Source organism: Colletotrichum abscissum, assembly GCF_030869225.1.
Source record: "Colletotrichum abscissum strain IMI 504890 chromosome Unknown Scaffold_30.1, whole genome shotgun sequence".
NCBI lineage: Eukaryota > Fungi > Ascomycota > Sordariomycetes > Glomerellales > Glomerellaceae > Colletotrichum > Colletotrichum abscissum.
Window position 1 is genome coordinate 408984 of NW_026850210.1, and position 20005 is coordinate 428988.

Sequence of the window (20005 nt, forward strand, 5' to 3'; positions counted from 1 at the left end):
GAGTCTTGGGAGTCATTCCAGTGGATGACCCTAGAGGAAGTTGAGGGGGTATGCACTCATTTAAATTGCGAAATTTAGTATCTTATAGAATGGTGGGGGGTTCAAAACACCGTGCCATGCACCAGCTCGGTGCCCTCTTGAGCGAGCTTCCATGTTGATCGAACACATTGACCAATTTCTCCCCAACACGCCACGGAAGAACACATCGCGATTCTGCCACATGCGAAAAGGTACCATTTTTCTTATGTATTCCGGACCTACAAATCTACTCATTCCATTCGAATCGATTCTATTGTCTATCGTGTAGCGCATAAGAAGCTTTTCGATGTTCAAATACCTGACCACCAGCTAGTCCTCTCAACCTTCATCATCGCCGCGAGAGGCGTCTCAAGGCTGCTGGTGCCAACAAGTATGTCAAAGTTTCCAGCCTCCACCGCCCACTGCTTTCGCGGTTCGTCCCAAAAGCTGAGAGCATATTTCTTGCTCAGGATGACTTCTACCTGAGCGGACTGTCCCGCCTTAACATACGTCTTAGAGAATCCCTTAAGCTCCTTTTTGGGGCGTGTAACTGAGGGGTGTTGTGGTGAAACGTAGACCTGCACAACTTCGGAACCATCAACCTTCCCAATGTTGTTCAACCCAACTCGCACTATAATCTTTTCGTCACCGTCCTTGACTCCGTGAGAAACCTGGAGGCTGTCAACGCTGAAGGACGTGTAAGATAGTCCCCATCCAAAGGGATAGAGAACAGATCTCTTGACTGCCTCGTAGTAGCGATACCCAACAAAGACATCCTCGCCGTAAAGGACTCGCCTTTGATCCGATCGGTAGTTGAGAAAAGCCGGGTTGTCCTCAACCCTGACCGGGAATGATAGGGGCAACTTGCCCGATGGGTTGACGTTTCCAAATAGGACATCGGCAACGGAGTTACCCGTCTCGTTTCCGCCGTACCATGCCTGGATAATTGCCGATACAGAATCAGCCCATGGCATAGTCACGGGCGTTCCTGACTGGACCACGACTGTGGTAGTTGGATTGGCAGCAGCGACAGCGGCAACTAAGTCATCTGTTCTTCCAGGCAAGTCCATGTGCGGGCGGTCATGACCCTCTTGCTCAAAGTCCGCATTGAGACCGACGCAAATGACGACTTGGTCCACCGACTTTGCCAGCTCTGCTGCGCGATGAATCTCCTCATCTGCGTCGCGGACTTCGACACCACCAATGCGAACACCGCCGCCGCCAAAGGAAACCACACCATCGGCGTCTTTGACCTTGGATGCTGCGCCACTGGCGAATTTGACCGTGATATTGTACGTCTGCCCGGCGACCAATGCCTTGGTACCCGTTTCCTCCACGGTACCGACGTTGAAGAAGCTCCCACCACCTCTTTGGACAGTCTCGTTGTCGATCACGAGCTCTCCGTCAATATAAAGATTGGCAGTTCCGTGAACAGTGAGACCGAACTCGAAATCGCCCGTCTCCTCAGCAGTGAACGAGGCCTCAATCTCTCCCCACCATAGGTCTTCTGTTATGTCGGGGTGGTAGTAATCGGCAAAGTACATGTTCGTATCAACTAGATGCAGCATATCAACTGGTTGACGATCGCTATCAGTTTCAGGTGCGGTGTAAGCCCTGAAGGTGACTCCGACCTGGCCGTCTACGGTTTTCAATCGCGGGCCAAGAATCGGCAGCATCTTGTGAGCATAACACCCGACAGAGTACACTACATGCTTTGCTTGCTCGTAAATAGCATCGAAGGGCGTTACTGCGTAGTAAGGTCTCAAAGTGGCTGATCCACCACCACAGTAGACCGCTGCTTTGGCATTTGGTCCGATGACGAGAACCTGTCAAGTATTAGAGAGCTTGAATTTATCGAGAGCTTGAATTTATCAAGAGCAAACCGGTGATGAACTGACAGTTTTTTCTTTCCTGAAAGGCAGAGTAGAGTTCTCGTTTTTCAGCAGTACGATTGAGTTTCCCGCAATCTTTCGAAGGAGAGCTGAGGTCTCTGGAAGATCTCGGCCGTTCTCCTCTGCCCCTTCTGGGATCCCCGTCAAGGCTGCACGGCGAACGGCTTTAAGGACAGCGCGGACCCTTTCATCGACGATCTCGGGAAGGAGTCTTCTGGATGCCAGAGCGTGCTTCACCAGCTGGCCGCGCCAACGCGTGGGTCCAGGCAGCTCCAGGTCGAGACCAGCTTCGATGGCTTCGATTGTAGAGTATGTGCCATACCTTGAGCGGTGTAATCAGTTCGCGGCCACTCTTCTATTTGTATATTCTGAGTGCTCACCAGTCGCTCATGATAAGGCCTTTCCATTTCCATTGATCACGCAAAATGCTCTGGAGGATACTGGGGTCTTCACTCACATGCAGTCCATTGACCTTATTGTAAGCCGTCATGAAGGACGCTGGGTTGGCATCTCGCACAGCAATCTGGAAAGGCAGCAAGTAGATTTCCCGAAGAGCCCTGTCTGTGATGCGAGAATCAACGGCCATTCGCTCGTGCTCCTGGTCATTTCCCACAAAGTGCTTGATAGCAGCCTGGACTCCTGTGCTCTGAATGCCGGCGACAACTGCAGCGGCACTTTGGCCTGCAAGAACTGGGTCTTCTGAGAACGATTCAAATCCTCTGCCTCCCAGTGGACTTCTTTGCATGTTGACCGTGGGACCTAGGAGGATGTGCGCCCCCTTGGTTCTTGCTTCGAGACCCATGAGCGTTCCGGCTTCCCGAAGCAGACCGGCATCCCAAGTTGCTGCTAGACCAGTGCCGCAGGGGAAGCAAGCTGCCGGCACACCATTGAAAAATCGTGTACCTCGGACTCCATTGGGGCCATCGGAGAGTCTGACTGAGGGGACCCCAAGACGGGGAATGCTCTTGGTGTGCCAGAAGTCGATACCTGCAGGTATAGTCAGCAAAGTTCCTACTTCTCCTTTCCCTTGAGATTCCATGAACTCATACCAGCAAGTAGATCAATCTTTTCTTGAACGGTTAATTTCTCCAACACGTCTTCCACGTCAAAAACGGCTACTTCCTTTGGAGCATAGGAGATAGTCATGATCGATGCTGTCAATGGTGTTGGCGCTTTTCCGTGTAGTAGAGTTCTATGCACAGAATCTTTACGAAATGACAAGGTAGAGAATAATCATCAGCTCGCGGACATCAGGTGACTACCTACTCATTGCGACTTACACGCACCATTGTGCATGGCTGTTTTTAAACACGCATTCGAAGTTCTTGTAAACTGCAGTGACTAGCATGTTCCCCAACAAAATTTCGGTCATATTTCCGTAGTCTCCTGCACCCAGGGCTGAGTTGGTGTTGAGTAATCTTGCATCACGGAGAGTCGATCCCCCGAAAAGGCTGATCAATTCCGGCTTTCCGCGGAACGAACCAAACGCTTGGGCTGGTAGCAAATCCACTGTGACAGTGCAGCGCTCCTCTTCATTTCTCGCGCATTGTTATCCTACACTCCGCGAACGTACTGCCCCTCGTCGATCATGTCCAATTCACACGCAGAAACCCGTGCCAGCTCTCGCAAGAGACCTGCGTATCCGCGGAAACGAGCTGTCCAGGCCTGTCTGACATGTCGTCAACGACGGACAAAGTGTGACAACGAAAAGCCAGCCTGCAATTCTTGCAAGAAGCTGGGGATAAATTGCGTCTACCACGAATTCGAAAAGGCTAGGTGTGTGCTTTTCTCTGCCCCCTTGATTTTCTCCCCGGCATTTGTCCCGTCCATGGGCAGCAATTCCTTTCTCATATGCTCGTTTCCCCTCTACATCTGTTCTGGCCAACAATATCATGATTGCAGTTTCGATGCAGCCAGTCTCGCTATCTTACGAAGATTAGATGAATTGGAAAGCGTGGTAAAAGGCAGCCGTCCGCTACCTGCTGCTCCTCAGCCGTGCTTAGACTTTGCTTCATCGCTTTCTTCGTCGCCATTTCCAACCACCGATATCGATTGGATCAACTCCTTCGAGGTCCGTTACGTTAATTGCGAAGTAATACTCAACTGGCCAGTCTGGAAAGCCGCCGACCTACATTATTCATCACAAGATTCGCCTCCGGCTATCCCTCCGGAGATCGACTCGGTGTCACGCCCTCTTCTCGTGTCAGACGTGGACGTTCAGGACGCTTCCAGACTCCTCGGCATTTTCTTGTCTATTTATCACATATTCAATCCAGTTTTGGATATACCGACGATTGAAGAACATGTCAAGAGCACATCTCTCAATGGGTTCGGTTGGGATGCTGCGTCATGTCTTGTCGTAAGCCGTCCTTCGTCACTGTAAACTTCTGCTATCCATAAACCGATATCTGACAGATTTACAGCTGCTCATACTGGCCCTGGGAACAACAGTGGACCATGATAACATCCATGCACATACATCTTTGTCCGTCCGACAAAACGAAAACTTCAGCCGTGCCGAAGCGTTTTTTGTTGCAGCGCAGAGGCGGATGGGTTTGCTACTATCCAGTAGCGGTATTGCAGAAGCCCAATGCTTCTTCTTGGCTGGCGTGTATTTGATGACTACGATGCGACCGGCTGATGCCTGGAAAATGTTCACGCGGGCTTTGTCGAGCTGCCACACTTTCCAACTATCTTGTCGCGATGCCAGCCCTGGAGCTATACGCTTGCAGCAGACCATCCACTGGGCATGCTTCAAGTCTGAGCTGTGGGTCTTTTTACTCTCGTTTCCAAACGACGTACTAAGTGATAAACAGCGAGGTTCGGTTGGAGTTAGGAATTATCAAGACGAGTGCATGGGATCTACGCTATCCAGACCTCTTTCCCGACCCTCCAGAGTCCATACAAACTCAAGGAGAGCCTGCCTGGTATTTTTACCTAGCTGAAATAGCACTGAGGCGGCTTAACAACCGCATACTATCGACTACATGTTTGGATAGTCAGGACACTGGCAATGTTGCGGATAAGGTGGCAATGACCTTAGAGTTCGAGCGCCAAGCCCACAGCTGGTAAGCATTCGTGTTCCGACCTTGGTGCCCCTTGCAGAACTAACATGGTGTCTCTGCTTCGTAGGGCCAGGTCTCTTCCACCGAGTCTCCGGCCGGCGATAGACGATTCCAGCGACGTTACTTTCGACTTTGACGAGAACGGCCAGCTAAGATTTATCCTCAGTGGCCATCTGATAGACTGCTTGGAACTCATGTACTGGCCTTATATCTACGCCGCTGTGCATGGCCGACTCGGAGACGACAGGGACTCCCACATGCTGGCTTCACGAGGTCTCGACTTTTGCGTGCGGAGGATAAATATCAACAAGACAGGATTCTTTCATCGACATCATGGGACGTGGTTGATGCTGCAGTCATGCACACGGAGCGCGCTTGTCTTGATCGCTGCCGCGTATGGAGGGCTGCATGACAAGCTTCCACACGACTGGAAAGCTAGTGTCGAGGACGTAGTGAACCTCTTGAAACATTGGGTTGATGAGGTACCTGACTTCAGGAGGATGATTGAGATCCTCGCTAGCCATGAGTAAGGTAGCAAACCTGGTATTGCACTATAGGTTTTTAGTCAAGTACACGTCTAGGGTCGTTCGGGTCGAGACTTTTCATGCCCTATATCTGTAGTCTATCGATGCAGACTTCTAGCTCTTTTTCTGGCAACTCCATGCTTCCCCTGGCTGACTCTCCTCTCAAGTCCCTAATCTTCTTCAAGAGAACGTTCAGGAAGTCCGGGCTTGCCTCCCAAACTTGCTAGTACCATCTCGTTTGTAGCCGTGAAGTCATCCAGTATCTGTAACTCTTTTCGGAGAAACCACCTTGGTACCAGCAAGACTCTCATCGGGATGAGCAAGATGATCAGTACCGGGAAGCCGATGGCACCCAGCGTATGAGAAATAGCAACGCAAGCTATAACAGCTAAGAATTGTATGGCTATGTACAACCAGACCTTTCGGCGGCGGACTTGGAGAAGTAATTCATCTCGTTGTATGAAGCGTTCTTCCGCTTGAAGATAGAGGAATTTCTGAAGGATGCTGTTCGATTCGATTGAGCCCCACTGGAAGATTGTTTTTATCAGTCAACTATTCATTCACACCAAGGGACCGGATCGATAACCTACACCAACGACAAAGAAGACGCCAGCAAAGGCAGCAGCTGGCATGGTATGGATCACCACCAGAAGGGGACTCGTCATGGTGCCTATCAGAGCGAGGCCCATCAACAAGTGAGAAATCCTCTGCTCGACCACTTGTGTAGCAACAACCACAGGCCGTCGGATTTCTGTATCGCCTCCTTCGTAAGTCGGTAGAAATTGGAGCTTCGTCTCGTAGACTGTCAAGGAATCGGTATGAACTGGGGCCTGAGGGACGAGTCCATTAGGCATCGGCAAGCCCAAGATGCCTGCGATGAACGTCGTGCAGCCGAGTAGAAAAAAGTCCCAGTGGAAACCTCCTGGCTTCTTCAAGGGATAATGGCGTGCTTGAGCGGTAATACTGCTGACATTCTGGGAAGATTTAGCCAGTTCTCTCGAATACGCATGCACCCCGAAGGTGAAAGAAACACTTACATGATCGTAGTAGAAAAGCAGCATTACTAGAAAACCGAAAGGCATAGCTACAAAAACCCACTTTGCGTCAAGGTTCCAAAAGTCGAGGATCCAGCTCCTAGGCTGAGTCGGTTGGAAGGCGTCGACAACAGGGACCCTCATGATATGCGTTGCTTTGAGAGTTCCCGGGATGTGAGAGAAACCAACCCAAAAGATGGTGGCGAACTGCGAGAACTATCAACATCCGTTCCTATTCATTGGTAGCAAGTAGGAATCTCACCACATAGGCGTAGTCAGCGAGAATTTCTCGGTAAACAGACGTCCAAAGAGTGCTGGAGCCCATCTTCTCCAAACTGTAGACAGTGCCGAAGTATAGAATCGCAATCATACAAGCTAAGTAACCCGCAGCGCTGCCTTCAGCATCGAACTCGTTCACCAGTTCTTCCACACCCTTGACTGTATCTTTGTCAGCAGGACGTTCTGCAACTATTACTTTAAATTGAGCCCACAGACTGATGTAGATGATGCCAACGTATAATCCAAATGCCTCGCTAGAAAAGTCGGTAACGTATCGCATGTAGTCACACGCGTTGAACACGGCGACGAGCCAATGGAACATTGCTGCCCAGATTCCCGTCCAAGCCATGAACTGTGGGTAGATGGAGACGTCGTAGATCTTGATGATGTCGTAGATTGTCAAATTGAAGAGCGAGATCAAACCGGTGACGCCAACGATCGTCAAGGGCTGGGCGCTGAGGATGCTGAAGACAATGGCAGCGAGCGCCGACGATAAAAGGGCTTCGTTGGTACCAAAGAACTGTCCTGTTCGTCGGTACATGTCGAGGGTGTAGGCTATCGCGGGGAGGAGACTAAAGGCATTCATTTGGTTGTCAGCACATATTTCGGCGAATGTTTGAACTATAATCCTGATCAGTGTGCCTACTAACTTCACGAAATACATGCGAATAGTACTGGCTACAGTGCGGTACGTCCACGCGTCAGCAATGTCGCTCCAGTAGTATGGAAGCCGTCTTCTGATGTCGTGGTAAATTCCACGGCCTGGACTAAGGATTCTCCATCGCCTCCAGCTTTTTTGGCCATCGTAGGTGTACGACGTGTCCGTATTCCCCCTCTGTAACCGCATCTCGCTGGAATTGCTGAACTCTGGGTCAACCGACATGATGTTGAGATAAGATAGGTGTGAAAGCGAGGGATATCGATTCCGAGAAAGAGGTAGGTGCGTAAAGGAATGGGAATGAGATGGAATCAGAAACTTCTGGATGGTGACCTAGAGAGAGTTTGGACCAAGCGAGACCAAGTGTGGCCATATATACGAACGTTCTCTGGAAACTGGGGAAGGCCTGACCACTTAGTTTTAGCTGATTCCTTGGGCTTACATACTTGTTTCTATGCAGGCAAGTCATGGATTCAGAGAGAGGTCGGAAGGTTGGCTCTTGGCAGACCGGTCTCGCTCCAATACGTCACGTAGACAGCGCCGGGATGATACACTGAAAAGCCTGCTGCCACCATGTACCTATTAGACATCCTCTAAGTGCGACTGGCATGTCGAACCGCTCCTTGGCACGGTTCTATGTCGCCAGCGGGAGATGAAGAAGCCAAAGAGGCGAGTACCCGCAACAGCATCTGGTCAGTCATCTACCTTGGCCTCTACTGAAATCTGACTGCACACTGTCAGCAGGGCGTTCTACATGTCGAGGAAGTCTCTTCTTGCCTAAGTGCAGACACAGCGCCGTGATAGTTGATATGGCTGTCGCGGCCTTGCCTGGCATCCCGCACCAAAGTCACCCAATGGCCTGGTCTTCACTGGGTTGTTGACAGCCAATGTTCCATCAGACATCAGCCTAGCAAGATTAGTGTGGAGATTCACGACAGTAAATTCTGCCCAGGCAGAAAATCGCGGGCAAATCGCGCTTGTCCCTTGTTCCCAACATATGGCCCCTCGTTCTGTGGACTTTCTCACCTCCCACACTGTTTCTCTTTGCGTGACAGAGCCGCTCTCGATTAATAGATCACAGTTCTTTGCTTCGGATTAGCATGATGCTCCTCAAAATTTCTAGCTCTTGGCAGACATCAGCAGGCTCCTTCGTAGATCGTCATCAGGATTGACCTTGAGCTTGTCTGAAGATATGTTCGACACTGAAGGTTCGCACAGGCAGAAATACCAATGTGCTTTAATATCTGCATCCTATCGTTCGCAGATCCTACAATCGTCATCTTTTGCACAAGAGCAATCACTTCGCATGTCCAGGCAGGCCATGATGATCTCATCTGCCATATCCCTAAGCTTGACATTCTATCCAGGATGCATGCATGTAAACAGACGTCGGAGTAGATGTGGCGGATAGTGATAATGAAGACCATCAGTCTCCGTACTCTTGGATTGAACAGGTCTATGTACCAATCTATCTACGCCGGCTTTGCCCGAAAATCATCGCAAGGAATGCAACCACTCTGTAGATAGTTCCAATACCAACCAAAACTCCCATGTTGCGCCATAACCAATTCAAATGGAAGCCAGTCGCCGCTGCAGCAGACTCGACATCATACAAGTACCCAAAAGGCGAGACTAGCTGGCCAAAGTAGATCTCTGCTAACCAGACACCGGGTGAAGCGCGCCAAAGCCATTCCAAGTGCCACTCCTTGACTTTAGCTAGTGGAGGAGCAGCACCAGACAAGATTGCAACGATAAGACTAATCATTGTCGCAAACAGGGGGGCATCTTCTCGCCGGACAAGCATGCTGACGATACTGGCCAGCCCGTAAATGCAGTAAAAGTAGAAGAAGTTTGTGAGGAAAGCAAGCCCCCAGTTGATCACCGGTACCGTAAGAATGAACAAGAACGTTGTGAAATGAAGACATCCAAAGAGCATACGGGGAAGGACCGAGACGACCTTGGCAAGAAAATATGCTAGTCTGTTGTGTCCCGCTTCGGCCTCCCTCCGATGCACGAGCAGTTCTTCTGAGAAAGTCTTCACGCCAGGTGCACCAGACACTAGACCCACAGCAATGGAGACCAATAGAGCAAGTTCAGGGGCGGACTTGAAGTCTACAGCAGTTGACAAGATCGAGTACGGCTCTTTGAAAGTGCCAGTAAACAAGATGCCCTTTTTCGAGTGCTCGGCAAGGCCCAGGAGGAATCCAGCGAGCGCCGCGAGACCCATCTCAGCCCAAAAAGCTGCTTTGGTGCGGTACTGCTGAAGCATGGCCCGGCGGAGGCAGAGCCATGCCTGTCTGTACAACGGTGCACCGCGATGTTTGATAGCGGCGTAGATGCCGTTGTTGCTCATGATGGAGGAAGCGTGACGTTCCTTGTGCGCGAGAGACTGGCGGTGATCTGACCACTTTGAAATGAGCGAGTCTTTGGAAATCTCCCCGATTTGCTTGTAATCGCGACCGTTCCCAGTAATAATATCGGTGACCACGTCGCCGTGATTACTGTGCTTTGGGAACCCGAAGCCGAGCCCCTCGAAATAGTCCTGCACTTCAGCTTGGGGACCTTCGTAGATAGTCTGGCCATTGCCGAGGAGAATGAGGTTATCGAAATTCTCAAAGATTTCGGTTCGTGGTTGATGGATGATGACGATTACGGTGATTCCCAGCCGCGCAACTGCCTTCAAAGTCCGCATTAAAGATGAAGCTGCAGTTGCATCGAGACCGCTCGTCGGCTCGTCCAGGAAGATCGCCATTGGTGCAGAAGCCAGTTCCATACCGATACTGACACGTTTGCGTTGCCCGCCACTAATGACAGGTACAGCGACTGAACCGACTAAAGAGTTGCGTACGTGGGAGAGTTCCAAGCAGTCAATGACAGAATCGACATGAGACTCAATGTCAGCCGTTGACCAAGTCTGAGGCAAGCGGATCTTTGCGCTATGAACAATGTTTTCGTATACCGTGAGCTCCGGCAGCACGATGTCGTCTTGAGGTACATAACCAATCACCTTCTTGTACCGCTTCAACTTGTCTGGACTGCTGTTCACAGCTACTGTGCCTCCGGTGTTCTTGGTCTTACCCATGAGTACGTTGACAAACGTTGACTTACCGGCACCGGATCCGCCCATGACAGCCGTCAAAGTGCCCCGGTCGATGGATCCCGTAACGTTTTGAAGAATCATCTTGGAGCTCTTCTTAGGGTGGAAACTGAGGTCAGAGTAGCTGAAGGAGAGACCAAGATTGGTCGCATCAGTCGCACGCCTCATCGAGGAGACAAACGCCATCAGCTGAGGATTGAGCATCTCGCTCGTTGGCCGTATATTGACTGAGTCTTCGGAATCGAGGTTGAGGGCGGCTTGAAATCCTCCTCCATAGGAGTCGGTCCGGTTGGGAATATAGGTAGCGCTCATTGGGAGCATCTCGCGGTCTGTATCTTCCGAAAGTGCCCTGTAGCCCGTGATTTGAGCTTTCATGCTGCTCATGCCACGCTTCAAAGTTGGTCTCCGGCTCTTATTTGATTGATGATCGCGAAGGCGCTTTCGGAATCGGTAAATAACCATGCCGGCGATCATCAGAACATCGATAATGATCAAGATGGCGAGAGGGATGAGAAACAGCTCGTAGGAAGAACCTGCCGGGCAACGGCTGCCAACCGAACATGGTGTTGGGGTTGCGGCTCCAGGCTGGCAATATGAGCCAGCTGGACAGACGATAGAAACCTTGCCGTTATTCTCTTCTGGGCAGTAGTTTCCAGCTTGACAAACAACCGGCTCAAAAGGGCCCATGCCAGCGTTCTTGCCGCCAAAATTGCAGGTGAACGATGCTAATCTTGCCATTTGACATGCGTCCAGCGGTGGACAGTACTGAGGTATTGAGTTGACAGTATTGTTCTCACCTAGACCTGACTTAGCAAACACTTACCCATCAAACGCACACTTGCAAGGTTTATTTGAGACTTATACTCACATAGAAAACCCGGGCTGCACCCAGTAGCCTGCCAACTGTCCACAGTCTGAATCTCTATCGGAACCGCCCCTTGTCTGTAACACGGCGCAGCACTATATGGCTGCTGGCCTGCAATGATCTGTGCCGTTGCTTCGTAGAACGAGGTCGAGAATCTGGTGTTATTCTTGCCAGTGCAAGCGCTGTCGTACACACTGAGCCCGTCGTTGCCCGGCGAGTCTCGCAACGCTCCAGAGAGCCATCTTTTGGGCTTTTCGATATCCGGCGGACTTGAAGCATCATAAATGGGCCCATTGGCATTTCCGGTCCCATTGAGTGTATTGAACCATCTGCCGGTTCTGATTGTGTAGATGCTTCCCTTGCTTTGGTCTCCGATGCATTGCCAAGCTGGCTCTGGGGCTCCACCGGCAGGTGTCACCTGTAAAGCACAGAGACATCCTTCTGTATCAAGGAAACTAGGGCCTGTTGGGTCTGTTTGGGGATAGTATGGGTCCTGTGGTAAATCCGAGGCGTCGAGGCCGAAAGTCTTGCGGCTCATGTTGGCAATGGAAGTCTTGTCTCAACTTTCTGCTGAGAGTTCATTACCCGATCCCAAATTTCGTGATTATTGCGGAGTTGCAGCTTTTTCATTCTTGAAGGTGTTTTCGTTGTCTCTTGGCAGGCAGACATGGTACCAAAACACGAAGCAATAATTCATTCTCCCATCAGATTTTAGCGTGATCCTTCTGGCTCACAGCGCACAGCTCACAAGGGACGAGCCCACGCAAAAAATACTTAGTATTACCTAGCTAGGGAAACTCGGACGAGGCGAAGCTGCAGACCAATTGCTGACGCTCCACCTACGAGTGCCGCGCCTTGTACCATGGGAAATGAGTGAAACCAATCCATCATTGTGGTTGGAGATCCACACATTGGCGGCCCGCAGCATCGGACAAGATGAACGGCGTCGTGGCGCGGTCGAACCCACAATGCCAGTACTTGTTCCACGAACTTTTGCTGCCTAAAGATGATGGGCATACTGGATGGTATCTAATCTTGGTTTGGGTACAGCGCGAGCATAGCGTAGATCCTCGGCTGACATCAATTCACTTCCTAGGATCCGTTGCCTTAGTAGGGGCAGCATGCAGAGTCCCGAACGAATTGGCACTGACAAAGAGGCTTTTCATGTGATCCAGGGTGATTCCGATTGGCTGGTTCCAGCGTGGTCTCATGGCGCGTCTCGACCCAACAAAATCATGATGGACGATCTGACTATGGTATCAGCAGGTGAATGACAATATCTTCATTGAATCATGTTTCTCAATTGAAACTGCTGAAAGCTATCCCTGGCACATCTCGTGTCCCTATTTGCGCCGAAGTTCAACACATGTAATGACACATCATCCGCTGCGGGTAAATTCAATAACATGTCAGTCGACTGGATATAAACTATGTGCATTACCCAATGCTGTATGATGCTATGGAAGCAGTATATGATGGGTTGATCGGAGCCCGTCTCTATCATATTTCTATACTGACAAGTTAGATCTAGAGCTAATGGGGAAGGACATGTAAAGATGGTTGTCCTGAGTCCGGATGGTATCCTGCCACAGCTACCGGGATAATTACTGTTATCCTCACTTGGACGTCAATTGAATCAATAGTAACGCAGTACTTCATATCTTGATATCGTAGAACTAGACCATGGTACTCTACTGTAAACGTCCACTTTTGTGTCATGTACAAGTAAGGCGAAAGAAACAGATGTGTTTGCTTATATTAATCACTTAGGCCAGCTCAGACGCCCTGCTTGATGATTTCCGCTGCCTGTTGATAGGAAATTGTGTCAGTTAAATGGAGCATCGGGACTAGAGAAACAGAAAAGCAAGAGGAGCAGACTCACCTTTTCGGCAAGAGCATAAGTAGGCTGGCAGGTGTTGGCGCTGGGAACCATGGGCATGACACTAGCATCAACGACTCTCAGGTTTTTCACTCCGTATACCCGCAATGTCTGGTCGACAACACCGCCCAGGTTGAGTGGCATCATAGATGCGGTACCCACGGGGTGGTAGTCAGTTGGTGACATGGCGCCGGCAATGTAAGCCTTAAGATCCTCGTCCGAGGTGACATCAGGACCGGGGGCGTACTCGACCGGATCAAATTGCGTGGCCAGGGAGGTGTTGAAGTTGTAGCGGCGAAGGAACTTGATCGACTCGACGAAGAAATCGGCCTCGAGAGGGTTGGACAGGGCGCGATAGTCAATCACAGGCTCAGTGTTCCACGGGTCGGTCGTGTTGATGTTGATGGTGCCACGGCTGAAGGACTGCATTGCGACAGGGCCCTGAGATCCATGGTCTGCAATGAGCTGCATGCGGGTGAATGCCGTGTCCTTGGATCGCATCTGAGCGGCCAGAATCTTCATCTGCGCCTCGAAGCCAGCGACGACTGTGGACGCAGCATCCGTCGGCAGGAGACTGGCATAGTCTTGTTGCTCCAACTTGGTAGCGAGCTCCTCAGCCCGGTCGGACACGGCGGTGAAAGGGAGCCAGCCGGCCAAGTTAGTCAGTGCAATTGAATAGGGGCCTGTCCCACGGAAATCATAATGAATCAGTCACAGCCAGGCAAATTTGAGTGAGATAACTCTGGCTTGGAGAACTACTAACCGGTCTTATTGGCTGCCCACACCTCGTCGGCCCAAGTCTTGAAGTCATTCCCCTCAACTAAGTCGTTCGGGTTAGGGTGGATCTCAGTAAGCTTAGAGACTATAGACGGGTTAGTTTTTGTATTCTACGTCGACTGAAGGTCCGTTTCATCGCTCCCATAAAATGTCTCGTCACTTACGAGTAATGTTCATGATAGAGAGACTGCTGTGGTCTTGGAAGTTCTGGCCGACGCCAGGGAGATCGACAAGAACATCTATGCCACCAGCTTCGAGAAGGCTCTTGGGACCAATGCCGCTAAGCTGCAGCAGCTGAGGAGTGTGGATGGCGCCAGCAGCGAGGAGAACCTCCTTCTTTGCAGTGACAGTGACAAAGCTTTTGTTTCCGGACGGGAACTCAACTCCGGTAACGGATAGCTGGTCGTCAAGAATCAACTTGCGGGCCTGGGTGTTGAGCAAAAGATGGTAGTTAGGACGAGTGGCGTTGACGTTCAGATAGTGACCGGTACCAGCGTAGGAACGGGTGACGGTACGGGGATCCATGAGCGTGGGGAACCAAAAGACACCGGGCTTTCCGGCACCGCTGTCAGCCGGGAACTCCACTCCATCGATCTCCTTGAAAGCCTCAACTAGGGGCTTAACACCAGGGTAATAGAACCGCGGCCATCCGGCATAGATCTCTGACGAGTCTCCCCAGTAGGAGGCGTCAAACTTGACGCTGTCAAAGTTGTCAGTCAGCTCGGGAGGCGGCTCAGTGAAGTGAAGGGCCTGTTATAATGACGGTCAGATTGAAGTCGCGACAATGAAGTTATTGCTTTAGGTTCCCTCTCTTACCTTCTTGAAGTATGGCAAGATACCGTCCCAGCTCCAGTCGGCAGTTCCCTGCTGAGCCTCGGATCCGAAAAGGCTGGCCCAACGGTCGTAGTCCTCAGCCGAGCCACGCATGTTCATCATGGCGTTCACTGACGCACCACCTCCGACCTGTTTAGCGATGAAGACATTGCCTGTCCTTCCGTTCAGACCGGGCTGGGGTACAGACTGGAGTCCAGGCCAAAGGAGGTCGGTGAAAGCTCCAGCCCGAGTGAGGAAGGAAACCTTGAGGTTCTCGGACATGTTGCCCCAGTCTGCAGCCTCGAGAACCAAAACTTTGGTCTCAGGGTCCTCTGTCAGACGGTCTGCGACAGTCAAGCCTGCAGTTCCGCCACCAACAATGACATAATCGTAGCTGTTCAGCAACTGAGATGAGTTGATTTGGCGGGGAATCACATAGGCGTCAGTGACACAGCTTGCTCCGAGGAGGACCGCGGATGCGATTGTCAGCCACCGGGGCTTGGGTTGATGAAAGAACGGCATGGTGAACAATAAGCGTCTCTGCCGACTCGCAGAATACTATCTATGTAAAAGAGAGTGAAGGCTGCTGAGAGACCCATACAAACTCCAACGATGAGGTATGATCAATCGTTTTACTTATACACAACTCTCCTTGTGTCCAGGGCAAAGCACTTGGCGCTCGCCCGGAAGCATTCCAGAGCCGTGAATACGCTTACAGTATATCTCACAAATGCATGTCATATCAGACTTCTGATTCGGAAGGTCAACATATGCAGGGGCAGGCTCGGTGATGGGCCCGCCAGGTGGATCAGTCGCCAAGCTGCCAAGTCGTGCGGCGGTGCTGTTGGACAACCAACTGAACAGGATACAGAGTCGAGTTGACGGAATTGCGGAGGCCATGATCCATTAGCGAGCCATATGCTGTTGGTTCTGTACAACTCTATGTGCGACGGCAATGTAAGTACCAACGGGATCTTAGCCTAATTTGACCTTCGGAGACTGTCAAAGTGAGGTTCCGAGCCTCTTTTCTGCAGCTGATGATCACCACATGACAAGGCTGTTTAAGGTAAATTATAATTTCAAAGAAGAGAAGAAGTGGGAATATCCCGACTCCCGAGTCCTGAGCAACCTCTTTTCTGGTCAACTTCCTTTTTCTGCGTCATAAACTCTGTTTGCGTTACGCTCTCCACTCACAAACAACCGACGGAGTCAAGTCTCTCTGTTCACTGCCTTGTAGTCGCCCCGCTGTTGTCGAGAATTCTCTCAAGCGCGCGGGAGTCCCGCCGGCCCATCTTATCAGATCCTTCTTCGTTGTCGGGTATGTCTTGGCGGCGGAGCTATGTCAATAAATTTGAGTTTTTAGTCATCAAAACTCCCTTCCCAGCCTATTTCTCCGAGAATTACCTTACGCGAAAGAGGTTAATCTTCGGCGAGAATCCAAACCTTCGTCAAGAAGAACAGAGTGCGACCCCTTCCAACACAGCCTTACGTCCGCTATGGCCGTTGCTGACATGCTTGGCACGCGCGACCTTGTGACCAGAACAGGTAGGTAGCATAGAACCACATAGACTTGGTTCTTGGCTATCCCCATAGCCGGTAGCGAGCTCGATGTGCGCTTCACATAAAATTTGAGTTGCTTAAGCCAAGATGATCGTCGGAATACGGCCACACGCTTGGCAGGGGTTGCACTTCGGCTAACACACCATCCCAAGGATCAGACGATAGAGTTCTGGATGTGGCAGGCGGTGCTGTCGACACAAAGTCCGAGATCCTAGGAGACTGGATATTTGGTCTAGGTCACAACTTACACCCATGTACGAATATTGACGGATGCTGAGTCGAAACTACTTGGATGTTGACCGCTTAAATCGTTGGTGAAAGGGGGGCGTTTATTTCTGGCTTGCTGCTATGATGGAAAATATTCAACTAAGCATGGAAACACAGATCCAACATTTCATTTTTCGTCAAAACAGTGTAGCTCTTTCAAGTTATTGGCTCATCATGCGCCATGTTAAAACTGACGCCGAAGCATACACTTCAATCATAGTAAGATGGGGAGCTGATCCAAGTGTCGAGGCGTAGTTGGCCTGGATGAAGTTGGGCTCTTGCATACGGTACATCCATTTATGAATGCTTTTTCCCCCTCGCTATCCGCGAGTAAAGTTAAAACTGCACTGTTGTCTTTCACTAAAAATCGTGGGTCGCCAAGCCTGGGACCTGGGATGAACGACTCGGGCTTATGATGCACCTCGAGTCGCGGAACATGCGGACTCCGGAACCGGTCTGGGATAGCCTGGCGTCTTGAAGTATTTTGTGTTTGGCTTGATGACGCTTTTCAGTCCCTTCGCGCAGAGCAGACTCGTGGAACAAGCTAATATGGGCTCCATCATAAACCTGATGCAACTTCTCGGCCAGCAACGGAGGATGTTAGCGCATGATTTCATCCCACCCGGCAAGTTGGCCCCAGATCCTAGTGTTAGCAAAATGTGATTTCCTCATTCAAGGGGAGGATACTCCCAAAGTGCGATATCAGGTCTGCTCACATTTACACAATGCATCGCCAGGTAAGGTAAGGTAACAATTTGTCGCAATCGCTGCAGTCTGAATGTCCGGAACCGACCCGGCTCCGATGATTTGGTATGCCCAAATAGAAATTGGAATTAGCACAGAATATCAACGCGCCGGGTTGTGTTTCCCTAGCTAAATAGACCACCCAATTGATACCCTAACTCTTAGTCACATCTCAGCTTATTCATAAATCCTTACTCGGTTCATTTAGGCATGAATCACCCTGCATACAGGCGGAAAGCGTGCGCAGGACGATACATCTTCAAGTTGCTGAGTAATTACAGTGCTCGGGAATTTGGACTCAGAAATGTCTTCTCTCATCAGAAGACTGGCACATTTCGTGTGAGGTACTCGTACCAATTAGGCAAAGTCCTCTTGTACGGATTTCCCTCTGTCGTCAACTGCAAATCCTCGATTGCACTTTCCCACTTAACCAACTCCGCTTCTCCATACGCTGTTTGCATTATGGCCAAGCCGAAACCCATTCCAGTGCTAGAGCGAACACCGGCCGGGAGAGTTATCATGGGGTATCCCGCCTGGGCAGCAATCTGATACGTCTGACCGACGTCAGGAGGGACTAGGAGACCAGCCAATTTCGTCCCATTAGAAGAGGTGAGGGCATCATTGATACCACTCCGCGTTGACTGCTGGGAGAACTCGACAGCTTGAAGATAGATCTCATCCTTGATACCTTTCGACTCGAGAGATGCCAAAAACCCGTCTTGGCCAGAGTAAAACGCGGCCGTCCCAAGTGGCCAAGGATGGCCGCCCTCGGTCCCGTCATTGTCATAGTTGAATGCAATGATATCTTCGAAAGTCTTGATATCGGTGTTTTCCAGCTCCGAAAGGTAGGTGTTGATGTTGTTGTAAAAGTCAACTTTAACGACCGTGTACTCGGACTCATTCGGGTAGCCTCTTGATGTGCCATAATCCCAGTCCCAACCATCCGGGCTAACGATGGTCTCATAGTCAGTGATTTCAGTGTTGTTGATTATCGTTGCCCCAGCTGAGGTAATGAGCTTGAGTAATTGCTCTAGAGACTCCCTCTGTTCATCGTCTGCGAGAGCCCAGAAACTATTCCAGGGAAGTCCGAAGGTGGCGCCTTTGAGGATCTCCTTTGTAGATAGGAATTGAGTGTAACCCCCTTCAGGCGTCCTGCCTTCCTGAGCCAGGGTGTAGTTGTCTCGCTCATCAATGCCATAGATTGCATCAAAAGCGTAAACAGCATCTCTGACTGTGCGGCCGAAGGTTCCGACAGAATCTTGATGCTCGCTCTCAGGAATGACCCTATCTCCGAATTAGCGAAGCTTCGGAAAATCAGATTCCAGAGACATGGTCCATACCCTGCCCTTGAAGTCAGACCAACTGTAGGCTTGAATCCTACAATGGCGTTTCGCTCGGCGGGGTTAATGACACTACCATCTGTCTCCGTGCCCAGCGAGAAAGCAATGGCATTCGCCGCGACGCCAACAGCGCTTCCCGTGCTACTACCGCCCGGATTGAGTGTGAAGTTATACGGGCTTCTGCATTGACCGCCTCGAGCCGAGAACCCCTCAGAATAGTTGTTGCTACGCATATCGGCCCACTCACTCAGAGCGGCCTTGCCCAACAAGATAGCGCCGGCTTCGCGAAGGCGCTTGACCACGTGAGCGTCTCGGGGGACGATGCTGCCCAAAAGCGCAAAGCTGCCTGCTGTCGTCTCCATATTGTCCTTGGAGGCGATGTTGTCCTTGACGGTGAATGGAATGCCGTGTAGTGGCCCCCGTATCTTTCCGGCTTTGCGTTCCAAGTCCATCTTGACAGCTAGCTGGAAGACATCTGGATTGATTTGCAAAATAGAGCTGTCTGGCGCATTAGTGTGTATCCACTTATGTTGTGATGAACCATCTACTTTGCAACTCCAACATGCCAGCTAGAGTAGTCTACTTACTGAATGTACTCCTGCGTCTGGTAGGTTCGTTGTATATAACACCCAACTAGCTGCTGAGAAGTGAGTGTGCCAGCAGTCAATGCTGCTTGCATCTCGTCAATTGTCGCCTCTTCCAACTTAAAAGTTCCACAGAGTGGCATCGGGAACAGGTATGCAGATTCCACATCTTCAAGCAGCGGGAACACCGAAGGTACGGTTGTCGACGAGTTTCCAGGCAAGCTTTGAGAGGTACTCAGCTTGCAGCTAGCCAAAGAGATCTCAATACCCGCCACAATGGCAACCCAAAGTTGCGCCTTGTACATCTCGGTCACTGATTACTGTGCTTCCTCAAGCGAGATGCAGAATGCAAGCCACGGGCTGGACAGGCAGAAGACCGGCTGGAGACATGAGACAGTGGCCAGGCACACATAGCCACAGAGTCGGTGTGCCCTGTTGCAGCTTTTAAAGCCTCACATCTCAGCTGATAAGCTGACGTACTGTGTGCAACTCTGCCCCGCCCCGAGATGCCGATCCGGGTTTGCTAGATTGCGGCGGGGCGCAGGTGTTGTCAATGGTTGGCTGCATCTTCTTGGGGGCTGAGATACTGATAGGAGATGATAGGAGAGT

General features: G+C 50.8%; 6 protein-coding genes across 6 annotated transcripts; 1 reads left to right on the forward strand and 5 right to left on the reverse strand.

The window, feature by feature from the left end:
• Positions 1 to 329: 329 nt before the first annotated feature.
• On the reverse strand, positions 330 to 3056 carry CABS01_11256 (glycoside hydrolase family 3; the record flags this gene model as incomplete). The annotated part of the gene is made up of 4 exons (XM_060544611.1): positions 330 to 1844; positions 1917 to 2232; positions 2291 to 2897; positions 2960 to 3056. The coding sequence occupies 4 exons, from the start codon at positions 3054 to 3056 to the stop codon at positions 330 to 332; spliced, it is 2535 nt and encodes an 844-aa protein (XP_060397859.1).
• A 1505-nt stretch (positions 3057 to 4561) lies between these two features.
• On the forward strand, positions 4562 to 5505 carry CABS01_11257 (C6 zinc finger protein; the record flags this gene model as incomplete). Its single annotated transcript, XM_060544612.1, has 3 exons — positions 4562 to 4677; positions 4910 to 4978; positions 5043 to 5505. 3 exons carry the CDS (start codon positions 4562 to 4564, stop codon positions 5503 to 5505), a joined length of 648 nt encoding a protein of 215 aa, XP_060397860.1.
• A 164-nt stretch (positions 5506 to 5669) lies between these two features.
• CABS01_11258 (uncharacterized protein) lies at positions 5670 to 7695 on the reverse strand (the record flags this gene model as incomplete). Its single annotated transcript, XM_060544613.1, has 6 exons — positions 5670 to 6026; positions 6090 to 6473; positions 6537 to 6740; positions 6796 to 6971; positions 7029 to 7384; positions 7463 to 7695. The coding sequence occupies 6 exons, from the start codon at positions 7693 to 7695 to the stop codon at positions 5670 to 5672; spliced, it is 1710 nt and encodes a 569-aa protein (XP_060397861.1).
• Positions 7696 to 8938: 1243 nt separating this feature from the next.
• CABS01_11259 (uncharacterized protein) lies at positions 8939 to 11970 on the reverse strand (the record flags this gene model as incomplete). Its single annotated transcript, XM_060544614.1, has 2 exons — positions 8939 to 11364; positions 11436 to 11970. 2 exons carry the CDS (start codon positions 11968 to 11970, stop codon positions 8939 to 8941), a joined length of 2961 nt encoding a protein of 986 aa, XP_060397862.1.
• Positions 11971 to 13208: 1238 nt separating this feature from the next.
• Positions 13209 to 15423, reverse strand: CABS01_11260 (GMC oxidoreductase; the record flags this gene model as incomplete). The annotated part of the gene is made up of 5 exons (XM_060544615.1): positions 13209 to 13238; positions 13315 to 13994; positions 14075 to 14173; positions 14253 to 14838; positions 14905 to 15423. The coding sequence occupies 5 exons, from the start codon at positions 15421 to 15423 to the stop codon at positions 13209 to 13211; spliced, it is 1914 nt and encodes a 637-aa protein (XP_060397863.1).
• Positions 15424 to 17789: 2366 nt separating this feature from the next.
• Positions 17790 to 19701, reverse strand: CABS01_11261 (amidase; the record flags this gene model as incomplete). Its single annotated transcript, XM_060544616.1, has 3 exons — positions 17790 to 18756; positions 18813 to 19310; positions 19400 to 19701. The coding sequence occupies 3 exons, from the start codon at positions 19699 to 19701 to the stop codon at positions 17790 to 17792; spliced, it is 1767 nt and encodes a 588-aa protein (XP_060397864.1).
• Positions 19702 to 20005: the final 304 nt, after the last annotated feature.